General features: G+C 40.8%; 1 protein-coding gene across 1 annotated transcript in view; it reads right to left on the bottom strand.

Moving 5' to 3' along the window:
• Positions 1-16273, bottom strand: part of E(bx) (nucleosome-remodeling factor subunit NURF301 E(bx)) — a 150434-nt gene that overhangs the window by 94805 nt on the left and 39356 nt on the right. Inside the window, exon 5 of the mRNA XM_071657793.1 lies at positions 5334-5416. Within this exon, the coding sequence (XP_071513894.1) occupies positions 5334-5416 (83 nt within the window). The remainder of the gene's footprint in view (positions 1-5333; positions 5417-16273) is intronic.

Genomic DNA, 16273 nt, shown 5'->3' with positions numbered 1-16273 from the left:
GTGGCGGTAGCTCGACACTAAAATTCATGTGATTTATAATGTCATTTACAAAATATAATCTATAATTAGTTTTCAAGTAACATATAAATATCTTTTTGTTCTACTAGTTACAATTATCTTGGAACCATCAATGCTTGTCATTAAGTAGCATGTGTTTCAAACAAGCAAAGGTATGTTTATGTTACAATTCAATATTTTGAACAGAATACTGAAAGTTGTTTCATTCTTCATCCTTCAATCTTATTCGTGATACAAACTGAAAAACTGTCAGTCATTGACTCATCTTACATGCATCTTTTCTGTGACATGACAATCAGGCAGAAACTAAAGAAGCACTGATATCCTGATATACTTTCCAAGTTCCAGAGTGTCATGAATGTTAAGCAACTATAAACATATAAAAAAATAAGTAAAATGAAAATGGATTTGTTATATCACAATGTACAAATAAATCAAGTTATCTTATGAACAATATACTGCTGTACAATCTGAGCTTATTTCCAGGTCTGACTGTTAAAGTAGAATGACTGCAATGGCTGAAGTAGTGACAAAACTGTAAAACAATGACAGTCATTCACTTTTTAAGATTTTTAAAAGGGACGAATCTAACCCCAAAAACAGTGAATCTTGCCAAGACATAATGCAGTATTGTCAACAAAGGTCATGGGGATAACCATGTTCATATGTCTTCTGATCAACAGTTTGGACTTAAGCTTCTTCCAATTCTTGACCTCCCCTTTTAACTTTTTTCTGCAGATCCGCATGAACCTCAAGAACCACAGGAATCACAGGGAAAAAGAGGGAGGGATTGAGATTTCCATGAATCCACAAGATATATCTATGTGTGGAAGGAGGAGAGGTGGAAGAAAAAGAGAAGACGATGATGATGCCAATAACAAAAATATAACAAAACAAAAACAATATCAGAAACAAGAACAGGGAAACTCTCACAAACCTGGCTCTACTGCAAGTAACAAAATGAAGCAATATATATCAAGAAGATCAATTCGAAGAGTAATTTATGGATTAGCACTTTGTAAGTAAACAAAGAAGTTTGAGGTAGAACTTAAGAGCATAAAAGAAAAAATTACCATTTCAATGAGGGGCTTCGAAAAGAGACTTGAAATTCAATGATGAAAAATATATATGTGAGAAGGTTCTAGGAGCGATAAAGAATGTGTGGAAAGAAAGAACACTATCTTAGAGAGCAAGGCATGGGTATATATATATATATATATATATATATATATATATATATATATATATATTTTTTTTTATATATATATATATATATATATATATATATATATATATATATATATATATATATATATATTTATTTATTTATGTATTATACTTTGTCGCTGTCTCCCGTGTTTGCGAGGTAGCGCAAGGAAACAGACGAAAGAAATGGCCCAACCCCCCCCCCATACACATGTATATACATACGTCCACACACGCAAATATACACACCTACACAGCTTTCCATGGTTTACCCCAGACGCTTCACATGCCTTGATTCAATCCACTGACAGCACGTCAACCCCGGTATACCACATCGCTCCAATTCACTCTATTCCTTGCCCTCCTTTCACCCTCATGTCAGGCCCCGATCACACAAAATCTTTTTCACTCCATCTTTCCACCTCCAATTTGGTCTCCCTCTTCTCCTCGTTCCCTCCACCTCCAACACATATATCCTCTTGGTCAATCTTTCCTCACTCATTCTCTCCATGTGCCCAAACCACTTCAAAACACCCTCTTCTGCTCTCTCAACCACGCTCTTTTTATTTCCACACATCTCTCTTACCCTTACGTTACTCACTTGATCAAACCACCACACACCACACATTGTCCTCAAACATCTCATTTCCAGCACATCCATCCTCCTGCGCACAACTCTATCCATAGCCCACGCCTTGCAACCATACAACATTGTTGGAACCACTATTCCTTCAAACATACCCATTTTTGCTTTCCGAGATAATGTTCTCGACTTCCACACATTCTTCAAGGCCCCCAGAATTTTCGCCCCCTCCCCCACCCTATGATCCACTTCCGCTTCCATGGTTCCATCCGCTGCCAGATCCACTCCCAGATATCTAAAACACTTCACTTCCTCCAGTTTTTCTCCATTCAAACTCACCTCCCAATTGACTTGACCCTCAACCCTACTGTACCTAATAACCTTGCTCTTATTCACATTTACTCTTAACTTTCTTCTTCCACACACTTTACCAAACTCAGTCACCAGCTTCTGCAGTTTCTCACATGAATCAGCCACCAGCGCTGTATCACCAGCGAACAACAACTGACTCACTTCCCAAGCTCTCTCATCCCCAACAGACTTCATACTTGCCCCTCTTTCCAAAACTCTTGCATTTACCTCCCTAACAACCCCATCCATAAACAAATTAAACAACCATGGAGACATCACACACCCCTGCCACAAACCTACATTCACTGAGAACCAATCACTTTCCTCTCTTCCTACACGTACACATGCCTTACATCCTCGATAAAAACTTTTCACTGCTTCTAACAACTTGCCTCCCACACCATATATTCTTAATACCTTCCACAGAGCATCTCTATCAACTCTATCATATGCCTTCTCCAGATCCATAAATGCTACATACAAATCCATTTGCTTTTCTAAGTATTTCTCACATACATTCTTCAAAGCAAACACCTGATCCACACATCCTCTACCACTTCTGAAACCACACTGCTCTTCCCCAATCTGATGCTCTGTACATGCCTTCACCCTCTCAATCAATACCCTCCCATATAATTTACCAGGAATACTCAACAAACTTATACCTCTGTAATTTGAGCACTCACTCTTATCCCCTTTGCCTTTGTACAATGGCACTATGCACGCATTCCGCCAATCCTCAGGCACCTCACCATGAGTCATACATACATTAAATAACCTTACCAACCAGTCAACAATACAGTCACCCCCTTTTTTTTATAAATTCCACTGCAATACCATCCAAACCTGCTGCCTTGCCGGCTTTCATCTTCCACAAAGCTTTCACTACCTCTTCTCTGTTTACCAAATCATTTTCCCGAACCCTCTCACTTTGCACACCACCTCGACCAAAACACCCTATATCTGCCACTCTATCATCAAACACATTCAACAAACCTTCAAAATACTCACTCCATCTCCTTCTCACATCACCACTACTTGTTATCACCTCCCCATTTGCGCCCTTCACTGAAGGTCCCATTTGCTCCCTTGTCTTACGCACTTTATTTACCTCCTTCCAGAACATCTTTTTATTCTCCCTAAAATTTAATGATACTCTCTCACCCCAACTCTCATTTGCCCTTTTTTTCACCTCTTGCACCTTTCTCTTGACCTCCTGTCTCTTTCTTTTATACATCTCCCACTCATTGCATTTTTTCTCTGCAAAAATCGTCCAAATGCCTCTCTCTTCTCTTTCACTAATACTCTTACTTCTTCATCCAACCACTCACTACCCTTTCTAATCAACCCATCTCCCACTCTTCTCATGCCACAAGCATCTTTTGCGCAATCCATCACTGATTCCCTAAATACATCCCATTCCTCCCCCACTCCCCTTACTTCCATTGTTCTCACCTTTTTCCATTCTGTACTCAGTCTCTCCTGGTACTTCCTCACACAAGTCTCCTTCCCAAGCTCACTTACTCTCACCACCCTCTTCACCCCAACATTCACTCTTCTTTTCTGAAAACCCATACAAATCTTCACCTTAGCCTCCACAAGATAATGATCAGACATCCCTCCAGCACATTAACATTAACACCTCTCAGCACATTAACATCCAAAAGTCTCTCTTTCGCGCGCCTGTCAATTAACACGTAATCCAATAACGCTCTCTGGCCATCTCTCCTACTTACATAAGTATACTTATGTATATCTCGCTTTTTAAACCAGGTATTCCCAATCATCAGTCCTTTTTCAGCACATAAATCTACAAGCTCTTCACCATTTCCATTTACAACAATGAACACCCCATGTATACCAATTATTCCCTCAACTGCCACATTACTCACCTTTGCATTCAAATCACCCATCACTATAACCCGGTCTCGTGCATCAAAACCACTAACACACTCATTCAGCTGCTCCCAAAACACTTGCCTCTCATGATCTTTCTTCTCATGCCCAGGTGCATATGCACCAATAATCACCCATCTCTCTCCATCAACTTTCAGTTTTACCCATATTAATCGAGAATTTACTTTCTTACATTCTATCACATACTCCCACAACTCCCTATATATATATATATATATATATATATATATATATATATATATATATATATATATAGGGAAGTACGGAGGAGGGTGGACATGTTGGAAACTAAATGTCTGAGGACAATATGTGATGTGAGGTAGTTTGATTGAGTAAACAATGAAAGGGTAAGAGGGATGTATGGTAATAAAAAGTGTTTGGACATATGGAGAGAATGAGTGAGGAAAGGTTGATAAAGAGGATATATGTGTCAAAGGTGGAGGGAACAGGAAGTGGGAGACCAAATTGGAGGCAGAAGGATGCAGTGGAAAAGATTTTGAATGATTGGGACCTGAACATGCAGGAGGGTTAAAGGCGTGCAAGAAATAGAGTGAATTGGAATGATGTGGTATACTGGAGTCATTGTGCTGTTAATGGACTGAACCACGGCATGTGAGGCATCTGATGTAAACCACGGAAAGGTCCGTGGGGCCTTAATGTAAATAGGGAGCTGTGGTTTCTGTGCATTGCACATGGCAGCTCGAGAATGAGTGTTAATGAATGTGACCTTTTTTGTCTGTCCCCCCACCAAAGAAGGAACCGAGAAGGAGGCCAGGTGAGGATTTTCCCTCAAAGGCCCAGCCCTCTGTTCTTAATGCTACCTCGCTAATGCGGGAAGTGGCGAGTAGTATGAAAGAAAAGAAAGAAAAAGTATATGTATGTATGTATGTGTGTGTATGGGCATTTATGTGTATATATGTGTATATGAGTGCATGGGCCATTCTTCGTCTTTTTCCTGGTGTGACCTCACTGATGCGGGAAATGGTGATCAAGTATAACAAATAAACAAATTATATATACTGAAAAGGATTCTGGTGCTGGGAAAATTTCATGCATGCCAATGGGCATAGAAGCAAAAACAAAGTCATAAAGACACACACACAGATAAAAAAAGGGTAAAAGGAATGAGACACACAGGAGACCAGAAAGCAAAGCAATACAAGTACAACTGTGTGAGGTTAAAGAGGAAATATTAAATTAGAGAAGAAGTAAACTGAATCAAATGTTGACTAAACAAAACACAATCCAATAATCATACCTCTTCAATTAGCTGGTCTAATCCTTCATGTTCTCTTTTTAGCCTCTGCCTTTTTCGCTCTTCAATCCTCTTGTTCACTTCATCTGAGAAAAGAGACTATTTGTTTTTCATCCAATGAATAGTTAAAAAGAAAATATATGTTTACACTATCATCATAATCCCAAGACCTGCTTATTCAAAATAGCTCCAGTCAGGGATGCCCATCAAAAACATACGTGACCAAAAACAAATATCAATAAAAATCTGACACCTATAATAGTCTGAAATTTTGCAACCAACATATCTATAAGGCTTGCTGCCATGCAGACAGCAACAACTGTAACTGCCTCTTCTTTCCTACATAAGCCACAAAACACTGTGCTGAACCTGCACTCTCATACACCAGGAGCAAGTTCATACCAAGAAATCAATAAGCAAATTTTTCTAGGCTTTTCCCTTGTTTTTGGTGTTATGGGCTTCATCTAATGCCTCTCACAGTAGGATGCTACTGGCATAAAGTTATGCATGTATTTTCCTCTCACAAGTTGAATTCTGCATGCACTATGGACTCTGCTGGCCAGCCACAGATTCTACCCAAATAAAGGATAAGTCACTGGAGCTACCTGGACACCTCAGTAACCTGCCACTGATCACGGTGGATCGATGCATGCTTTTTCCTGGGATCCACAGCTCAGAGAAACCATCACCACCCTCTGCTGTCTGTACTTTGGATAAGCTAATCCCGTAAATACAGTAATGTGCATTCCCTAAATTAGGAATGATTTACTATTACTTTGAAAAAACATTGGTTTTGATGGTTTTCTTGGCACCTTATCATATAAATAAACTTTTTCCTTCATTCTTAAGATTAGCCAATCCAGTAATTTACAAGTTTTCAAGAAATATCTCTACACATCTTCTGGAAAACATATTTCGCTGTTTTCTGCACACTGAGGAGAGGTATATCGAAAGGCTTAAAACTAAAACAAAAACTATTTGCAAGACTGATTAATTGTTTTCAATCAAAAGAGAGAGAGAGAGAGAGAGAGAGAGAGAGAGAGAGAGAGAGAGAGAGAGAGAGAGAGAGAGAGAGAGAGCCTATGGACCTAACCTAAGATTCTGCCATGACGTCAGGGCTAGCACAGAGCACTCACTGCAGAGAAAGTGTACCAATCTATGAGTACCAGTGACGAGATTCTGTTATGACAGCAGGGCTAATGCATATTGCTCATCATTTGCTTGCATGTAGGATAATGTTGTTTCTCTAAACTGCCACTCCGCTATTCATATTTTGCTTGGAGAAACTTGTGGGATGGGTTATCCATTAGAAGCCAAATTCCATTACATCCTGAATTTTTCTACAGAACATCAATAAGTAATATATTCTCTTGAGGTGGGATGTTTAGGGAGTAGTAAAGATTACTCCAAATCAAAAGCAAACAACTCTAAGGTCACCATGAGTCAGTTGAATCACCTGGTCAGAAATGGAGCTTACTTGAGGTGCACTCTTTCACACTTGTGATGCTCAATCACTTTCAGCCTTGCATCATTATATTATCATATATCAGTGTAAAGGACTGATGATTGGGAATACCTGGTTTAAAAAGCGAGATATACATAAGTATACTTATGTAAGTAGGAGAGATGGCCAGAGAGCGTTATTGGATTACGTGTTAATTGACAGGCGTGTGAAAGAGAGACTTTTGGATGTTAATGTGCTGAGAGGTGCAACTGGAGGGATGTCTGATCATTATCTTGTGGAGGCTAAGGTGAAGATTAGTATGGGTTTTCAGAAAAGAGGAGTGAATGTTGGGGTGAAGAAGGTGGTGAGAGTAAGTGAGCTTGGGAAGGAGACCTGTGTGGGGAAGTACCAGGAGAGACTGTGTACAGAATGGAAAAAGGTGAGAACAATGGAAGTAAGGGGAGTGGGGGAGGAATGGGATGTATTTAGGGAATCAGTGATGGATTGCGCAAAAGATGCTTGTGGCATGAGAAGAGTGGGAGGTGGGCTGTTTAGAAAGGGTAGTGAGTGGTGGGATGAAGAAGTAAGAGTATTAGTGAAAGAGAAGAGAGAGGCATTTGGACGATTTTTGCAGGGAAAAAATGCAATTGAGTGGGAGAAGTATAAAAGAAAGAGACAGGAGGTCAAGAGAAAGGTGCAAGAGGTGAAAAAAAGGGCAAATGAGAGTTGGGGTGAGAGACTATCAGTAAATTTTAGGGAGAATAAAAAGATGTTCTGGAAGGAGGTAAATAGGGTGCGTAAGACAAGGGAGCAAATGGGAACTTCAGTGAAGGGCGTAAATGGGGAGGTGATAACAAGTAGTGGTGATGTGAGAAGGAGATGGAATGAGTATTTTGAAGGTTTGTTGAATGTGTCTGATGACAGAGTGGCAGATATAGGGTGTTTTGGACGAGGTGGTGTGCAAAGTGAGAGGGTTAGGGAAAATGATTTGGTAAACAGAGAAGAGGTAGTAAAAGCTTTGCGGAAGATGAAAGCCGGCAAGGCAGCAGGTTTGGATGGTATTGCAGTGGAATTTATTAAAAAAGGGGGTGACTGTATTGTTGACTGGTTGGTAAGGTTATTTAATGTATGTATGACTCATGGTGAGGTGCCTGAGGATTGGCGGAATGCGTGCATAGTGCCATTGTACAAAGGCAAAGGGGATAAGAGTGAGTGCTCAAATTACAGAGGTATAAGTTTGTTGAGTATTCCTGGTAAATTATATGGGAGGGTATTGATTGAGAGGGTGAAGGCATGTACAGAGCATCAGATTGGGGAAGAGCAGTGCGGTTTCAGAAGTGGTAGAGGATGTGTGGATCAGGTGTTTGCTTTGAAGAATGTATGTGAGAAATACTTAGAAAAGCAAATGGATTTGTATGTAGCATTTATGGATCTGGAGAAGGCATATGATAGAGTTGATAGAGATGCTCTGTGGAAGGTATTAAGAATATATGGTGTGGGAGGAAAGTTGTTAGAAGCAGTGAAAAGTTTTTATCGAGGATGTAAGGCATGTGTACGTGTAGGAAGAGAGGAAAGTGATTGGTTCTCAGTGAATGTAGGTTTGCGGCAGGGGTGTGTGATGTCTCCATGGTTGTTTAATTTGTTTATGGATGGGGTTGTTAGGGGGGTAAATGCAAGAGTCCTGGAAAGAGGGGCAAGTATGAAGTCTGTTGGAGATGAGAGAGCTTGGGAAGTGAGTCAGTTGTTGTTCGCTGATGATACAGCGCTGGTGGCTGATTCATGTGAGAAACTGCAGAAGCTGGTGACTGAGTTTGGTAAAGTGTGTGGAAGAAGAAAGTTAAGAGTAAATGTGAATAAGAGCAAGGTTATTAGGTACAGTAGGGTTGAGGGTCAAGTCAATTGGGAGGTGAGTTTGAATGGAGAAAAACTGGAGGAAGTGAAGTGTTTTAGATATCTGGGAGTGGATCTGTCAGCGGATGGAACCATGGAAGCGGAAGTGGATCATAGGGTGGGGGAGGGGGCGAAAATTTTGGGAGCCTTGAAAAATGTGTGGAAGTCGAGAACATTATCTCGGAAAGCAAAAATGGGTATGTTTGAGGGAATAGTGGTTCCAACAATGTTGTATGGTTGCGAGGCGTGGGCTATGGATAGAGTTGTGCGCAGGAGGATGGATGTGCTGGAAATGAGATGTTTGAGGACAATGTGTGATGTGAGGTGGTTTGATCGAGTAAGTAACGTAAGGGTAAGAGAGATGTGTGGAAATAAAAAGAGCGTGGTTGAGAGAGCAGAAGAGGGTGTTTTGAAATGGTTTGGGCACATGGAGAGAATGAGTGAGGAAAGATTGACCAAGAGGATATATGTGTCGGAGGTGGAGGGAACGAGGAGAAGAGGGAGACCAAATTGGAGGTGGAAAGATGGAGTGAAGGGGATTTTGTGTGATCGGGGCCTGAACATGCAGGAGGGTGAAAGGAGGGCAAGGAATAGAGTGAATTGGAGCGATGTGGTATACAGGGGTTGACGTGCTGTCAGTGGATTGAATCAAGGCATGTGAAGCGTCTGGGGTAAACCATGGAAAGCTGTGTAGGTATGTATATTTGCGTGTGTGGACGTGTGTATGTACATGTGTATGGGGGGGGGGTTGGGCCATTTCTTTCGTCTGTTTCCTTGCGCTACCTCGCAAACGCGGGAGACAGCGACAAAGTATAAAAAAAAAAAAAAAAAATAGTGTAAAATTAGGTGGTGCACATGAGCAGAGAGAACATTGTATATTGGTCAAATCATGTATCATATATCAATGATGTATCATACATTATGTCACTAAGAAAAATTTGGGATGCAATAGAATTCAGCTTCTAACGGACCATCCTTGCCAACAATTAGTCTATCAGAAAAGGGGCTTACTCTGAATTGGCATGAAACTTGTGGATCTGTGCAGAAAGTACATTGTATGTTATTGAAATAAAGAAAAAACACACTATGGTGATGCCCAACTGGTTGTTCAATGACTTTCTGACATTCAACATCCTGAGAACTAGCAAACAACCCCATTACATCTCAAACTCAATCCAATGGATCCTTAACTTACCAGACTAAATTTCTGATGTAACAGACATTTTATGGCAATTTCAATTAGGTTCCAAACAGTCTGGTGAGATCCAAATGGTTCACTCGAAGTCAAACCCCAGGACATGCAATGCAGTCTGTTTGAACAGCAGTTTACTAAATTTAATAATTGTTTTCATTTCCATTTAATGTATATTTTCATCATTACATATCACTATCATATTTCAAAAACTAATCACTTACTGTGGCAGATGATTTTCTATGCATTTGTAACACTCCTTCTACTATCAATTATCACTTCGTCCTACTTTCACAGAGTTCATAACACTTCCATTCAAATAATCTGACCAACTACCCATTGCATTCTGTAATTCTATCTATCATAGTGTAAACTATGAAATCTAAAAGGTAATATGAGTCTACAGTCAGCAAAAGTAGTAAAGCTACTCCTGGGTTGGATGAAATTCGTCATGCACAATGCTACTCCAGTTGTTTCAACATGGCTGGTTATTTTCCTTAATTCTTATATTTCTTTCACAATCCATTCCTTATGCCACATTGACTAAAATCTTTAAAATATTATAAATGATCTGTTTAATGAACCAGGATAAACAAGTGCAATTGACTACTTTGATGATACTCAATTTAACCCTAAAACTCAGGGAGACTTCATTTGAAGACTTCTATAACAGTCTCTAAGAATCATCATCTAAGCACTAATGTTTGTGGAATTTGTTCAAATCTTCTCATTATATACTGAAATTAGTATGGCTGCCATGTATGGCCTTGGTCACTACAGATACTTTCTCCAGAAGCTTTCACTTTTTGAACGCAATTCTTAAATAATGCATATGTAAATAATTTGAAGAACTTGTATATGCATAAACATGCATGTAAATAGCAACCAAAAACAGTAACTAGAGTCCTTTAGTGCATTATGTTATGAGGCTCACCCTCCCCCTACCTCCTACCTTCCTTCAACCCACCACTGCCTATGTTGGGTGATTTGTGTCATCTTCAGCATTATACCACAGCAAACCAGAAGGAATTTAATGAGGATAAATTTAAGCATATAATTTACAGATTAAGAATACATGGTGGTACCATATAAAAGGCCCAAAAAAAAGAAAGTGGAACCAATGTAAAAGATCTGGGTATTATATCATTCATGATAAAATGATTTCATGACTTTATCCCTGGGGATAGGGGAGAAACAATATTTCACACGCATTCCCGCATGTCATATAAGGCGACTAAAGGGGACGGGAGTGGGGGGCTAGAAACCCTCCCATCCTTGTATTTTAACCTTCTAAAAGGGGAAACAGAAGGAGTTATGCAGGGAGTGCTCATCCTCCTTGAAGGCTGAGATTGGGGTGTCTAAATGTGTGTGGATGTAATGAAGATGAGAAAAAAGGAGAGATAGGTAGTATGTTTGAGGAAAGGAACCTGGATGTTTTGGCTCTAAGTGAAACAAAGCTCAAGGGTAAAGGAGAAAAGTGGTTTGTGAATGTCTTGGGAGTAAAGTCAGGGGTTGGTGAGAGGACAAAAGCAAGGGAAGGAGTAGCTCTACTCCTGAAGCAGGAGTTGTGTGAGTATGTGATAGAGTGTAAGAAAGTAAACTCTAGATTGATATGGGTAAAATTGAAAGTGGATGGAGAGAGATGGGTGATTATTGGTGCCTATGCACCTGGTCATGAGAAGAGGGATCATGAGAGGCAAGAGTTTTGGGAGCAGCTGAGTGAGTGTGTTAGCAGCTTTGATGCATGATACCAGGTTATAGTGATGGGTGATTTGAATGCAAAGGCAAGTAAAGTGGCATTTGAGGGAATAATTGGTATACATGGGGTGTTCAGTGTTCTAAATAGAAATGGTGAGGTGCTTGTAGATTTGTGTGCTGAAAAAGGACTGGTGACTGGGAATACCTGGTTTAAAAAGAGATATACATAAGTATATATATGTAAGAAGAGACAACCAGAGAGCGTTATTAGATTACGTGTTCATTGATAGGCACGTGAAAGAGAGATTTTTGGATGTTAATGTGCTGAAAGGGGCAACTGGAGGGATGTCTGATCGTTATCTTGGGGAGGCAAAGGTGAACATTTGTAGAGGTTTTCAGAAAAGAAGAGAGAATGTTGGGGTGAAGAGAGTGGTGAGAGTAAGTGAGCTTGGAAAGGAGACTTGTGTGAGGAAGTACCAGGAGAGATTGAGTGCAGAATGGAAAAAGGTGAGCAAATGATGTAAGGGGAGTTGGGGAGGAATGGGATGTATTTAGAGAAGGGTTGATGGCAAGTGCAAAAGATGCCTGTGGCATGAGAAAGGTGGGAGGTGGGCAGACTTATGCTTATGTATTTTGAACACTCACCTTCATCCCCTTTGCCCTTGTACAATGGCACTATACATGCATTACACCAATCGTCAGGCACTTCACCATGATCCATATATACACTGAATATCCCTACAAAACAATCAAAAACACAGTCACCCCCATTTTTTAATATATTCAACTGCAATACCATCCTAACCCATCACCTTGCTGGATTTTATCTTCCACAAAGCTTTCACCGTCTCTTCTCTCTTAACCAAACTATTCTCTCCGACCCTCTCACTTCGCACACCACCCTGACCAAAACACCCTACATCTGCCACTCTATCATCAAACACATTCAACAAACTTTCAAAATACTCACTCCATCACCCTCTCACTTCACCACTACATGTTATCACCTCCGCCCTTGCCCCCTTCACCGATGTTCCCATTTGTTCTCTTACGCACACTATTTACCTCCTTCCAAAACATCTTTTTATTCTCCGTAAAGTTTAATAATACTCTCTCACCCCCACTCTCATTAGTCCTCATTTTGAACCCTGCACCTTCCTGGCCTCCTCCCACTTTCTTTTATATATCTCCCAGTCATTGGCACTTCTTCCTTGTAAGTATCATCCAAACCCCTCTCTTTTCTCTTTCAGTAACTTCCTCATCCCAAAACACGCTACCCTTTCTAATGTGCCCACCTCCCACCTTTCTCATGCCACATGCCTCTTTTGAACATGTCATCATTGCTTCCCTAAATACATCCCATTCCTCACCCACTCCTCTCATGTCATTTGCTCTCACCTTTTGCCATTCTACATTCAATCTCTCCTGGTACTTCCTTATACAGGTCTCCTTTCCAAGTTCACTTACTCTCACCACTATCTTCTCCCCAACATTATCTCTATTTTTTCAAAACCACTAAAACGCTTCACCTTTCCCTCCACAAGTTAGTGATCAGACATCCCACCTGCTGCCCCTCTCAGCACCTTAACATCCAAAAGTCTCTCTTTTACATTCCTATCAATTAACATGTAATCCAATAATGCCCTCAGACCATCTCTCCTACCCACATCCGTATACTTATGTATGTCTCTCTTTTTAAACCAGGTATTCCCAATCACCAATAATTTCTCAGCACACATATCAACAAGCTCTTCACCATATCCATTCACAACACTGAATATCCCACATACCCCAATTATACCCTCACCTGCCACATTACTCACCTTCGCATTCAAAACGCCAATCACTAATACCTGGACTCATGCAACAAAGTGGCTGACAAACTCACTCAGCTGCTCCCTAAAACACTTGCCTCTCATGAACAGGTGAATAAGCACCAATAATCACCCATCTCTTTCCACCCAGTTTTAGTTTTACCGACATCAATCTAGAATTTACTTTCTTACACTCTATCACACACTTCCACAACTGTTTCCAATAGACTGAACCAGGGCATGTGAAACATCTGGGGTTAACCATGTAAAGGTTTGTGGGGCCTGGATGTGGATGGGGAGCTGTGATTTCCGTGCATTACACATGACAGATAAAGACTGAGTGTGAACGAATGTGGCCTTTTTTTTGTCTTTTCCTAGTGCTACCTCGCTGCTGGTGGTGGGGGAATGCTATTTCATGTGTGGCTGGGTGGCGACGGGAATGGATGAAGGCAGCAAGTCTAAATATGTACATGTGTATATATGTATATGTCTGTGTATGTATATGTATACGTTGAAATGGATACATATGTATATAGGCGTGTATGGGCATTTATGTACATACATAAGGATATGGATGCGTTGGGCCATTCCTCGTCTGTTTCCTTACACTACCTTGCTGATGCGGGAGACAGCAATTATGTATAATGAAATAATTTATTCATTCTATTATACTCTGTCACCGTCTCCCGCATTAGCGAGGTAGCACAAGGAAACAGACGAAAGAATGGCCCAACCCACCCACATACACATGCATATACATACACGTCCACACACGCACATATACATACCTATACATTTCAACATATACATATATATACATACACGGACATATACATATATACTTTTTACTTGCTGCCCTTATTCATTCCTGTCGCCACCCCGCCACACATGCAATGACATCCCCCTTATGTGTGCGAGGTAGCGCTAGGAAAAGACAACAAAGGCCACATTCATACACACTCAGTCTCTAGCTGTTATGTATAATGCACCAAAACCACAGCTCCCTTTCCACATCTAGGCCCCACAAAACTTTCCATGGTTTACCCAGGATGCTTCACATGCCCTGGTTCAATGGTTCAATCCATTGACAGCATGTCGACCCCAGTATACCACATTGTTCCATTTCATTCTATTCCTTGCACACCTTTCATCCTCCTGCATGTTCAGGCCCTGATCGCTCAAAATCTTTTTCATTCCATCCTTCCACCTCCAATTTGGTCTCCCCTTCTCCTCGTTCCTTCCATCTCTGACACATATATCCTCTCTGTCAATCTTTCCTCACTCATTCTCTCCATGCGACCAAACCATTTCAAAACACCCTCTTCTGCTATCTCAACCACACTATTTTTACTACCACACATCTCTCTTACCCTTTCATTACTTACTCGATCAAACCACCTCACACCACATAATGTCCTCTAACATCTCATTTCGAACACATCCACCCTCCTCCGAACAACCCTATCTATAGCCTCACAACCATATAACATTGTTAGAACCACTTTCCTTCAAACATACCCATTTTTGCTTTCTGAGATAATGTTCTCGCCTTCCACACATTCTCCAACGCTCCCAGAACCTTCGCCACCCTGTGACTCACTTCCGAAGGCTTCCATGGTTCCATCCGTTGCCAAATCCACTCCCAGATATCTAAAACACTTTACTTCCTCCAGTTTTTCTTCATTCAAACTTACCTCCTGATTAACTTGTCCCTAAACCCTACTGTACCTAATAACCTTGCTCTTATTCACATTTACTCTCAGCTTTTTTCTTTCACACACTTTAACAAACTCAGTCACCAACTTCAGTTTCTCACCGAAATCACACACCAATGCTGTGTTATCAACTTCCCAAGCACTCTCATCCACAACAGACTGCATACTTGCCCCTCTCTCCAAAACTCTTGCATTCCCCTCCCTAACAACCCCATCCATAAACAAATTAAACAACCATGGAGACATCACGCACCCCTGATGCAAACCGACATTCACTGGCAACCAATCACTTTCCTCTCTTCCTACTCGTACATATGCCTTACATCGTCGATAAAAACTTTTCACTGCTTCCAGCAACTTGCCTCCCACACCATATACTCTTAATACCTTCCACAGAGTATCTCTATCCACTCTATCATATGCCTTCTCCAGATCCATAAATGCTACATACAAATCCATTTGCTTTTCTAAGCATTTCCCACATAAATTCTTCAAAGCAAACACCTGATCCACACATCCCCCCTACTTCTGAAACCACACTGCTCTTCCCCAATCTGATGTTCTGTACATGCCTTCACCCTCTCAATCAATACCCTCCCATACAATTTCCCAAGAATACTCAACAAACTTATACCTCTGTAATTTGAACACTCACCTTTATCCCTTTTGCCTTTTGTACAATGGCACTATGCATACATTCTGCCAATCCTCAGGCACTTCACCATGAGCCATACATACACTGAATATCCTCACCAACCAGTCAACAACACAGTCACCCCCCTTTTTAATAAATTCCACTGCAATACCATCCAAACCTGCACCTTGTTGGATTTCACCTTCCGCAAAGCTTTCGCTACCTCTTCTCTGTTCACCACACACAAGTCTCCTTCCCAAGCTCACTTACTCTCACCACTCTCTTCATCCCAACATTTTCTCCACTTTTCTGGAAACCTCTACAAATCTTCACCTTCACCTCTACAAGATTATGATCAGACATCCTTCCAGTTGCACCTCTCAGCACATTAACATCCAAAAGTCTCTCTTTCATGCGCCTATCAATTTACATGTAATCCAATAATGCTCTCTGGCCATATCTCCCACTTACATACGTATGCTTATGTATATCTCTCTTTTTAAACCAGGTATTCCCAATCACCAGTCCTTTTTCAGCACACAAATCTACAAGCTCC

The sequence above is a fragment of the Panulirus ornatus genome, chromosome 65 (assembly GCF_036320965.1).
Source record: "Panulirus ornatus isolate Po-2019 chromosome 65, ASM3632096v1, whole genome shotgun sequence".
Classification (NCBI taxonomy): Eukaryota; Metazoa; Arthropoda; class Malacostraca; order Decapoda; family Palinuridae; genus Panulirus; species Panulirus ornatus.
This window is presented reverse-complemented; position numbering and strand designations above follow the sequence as displayed.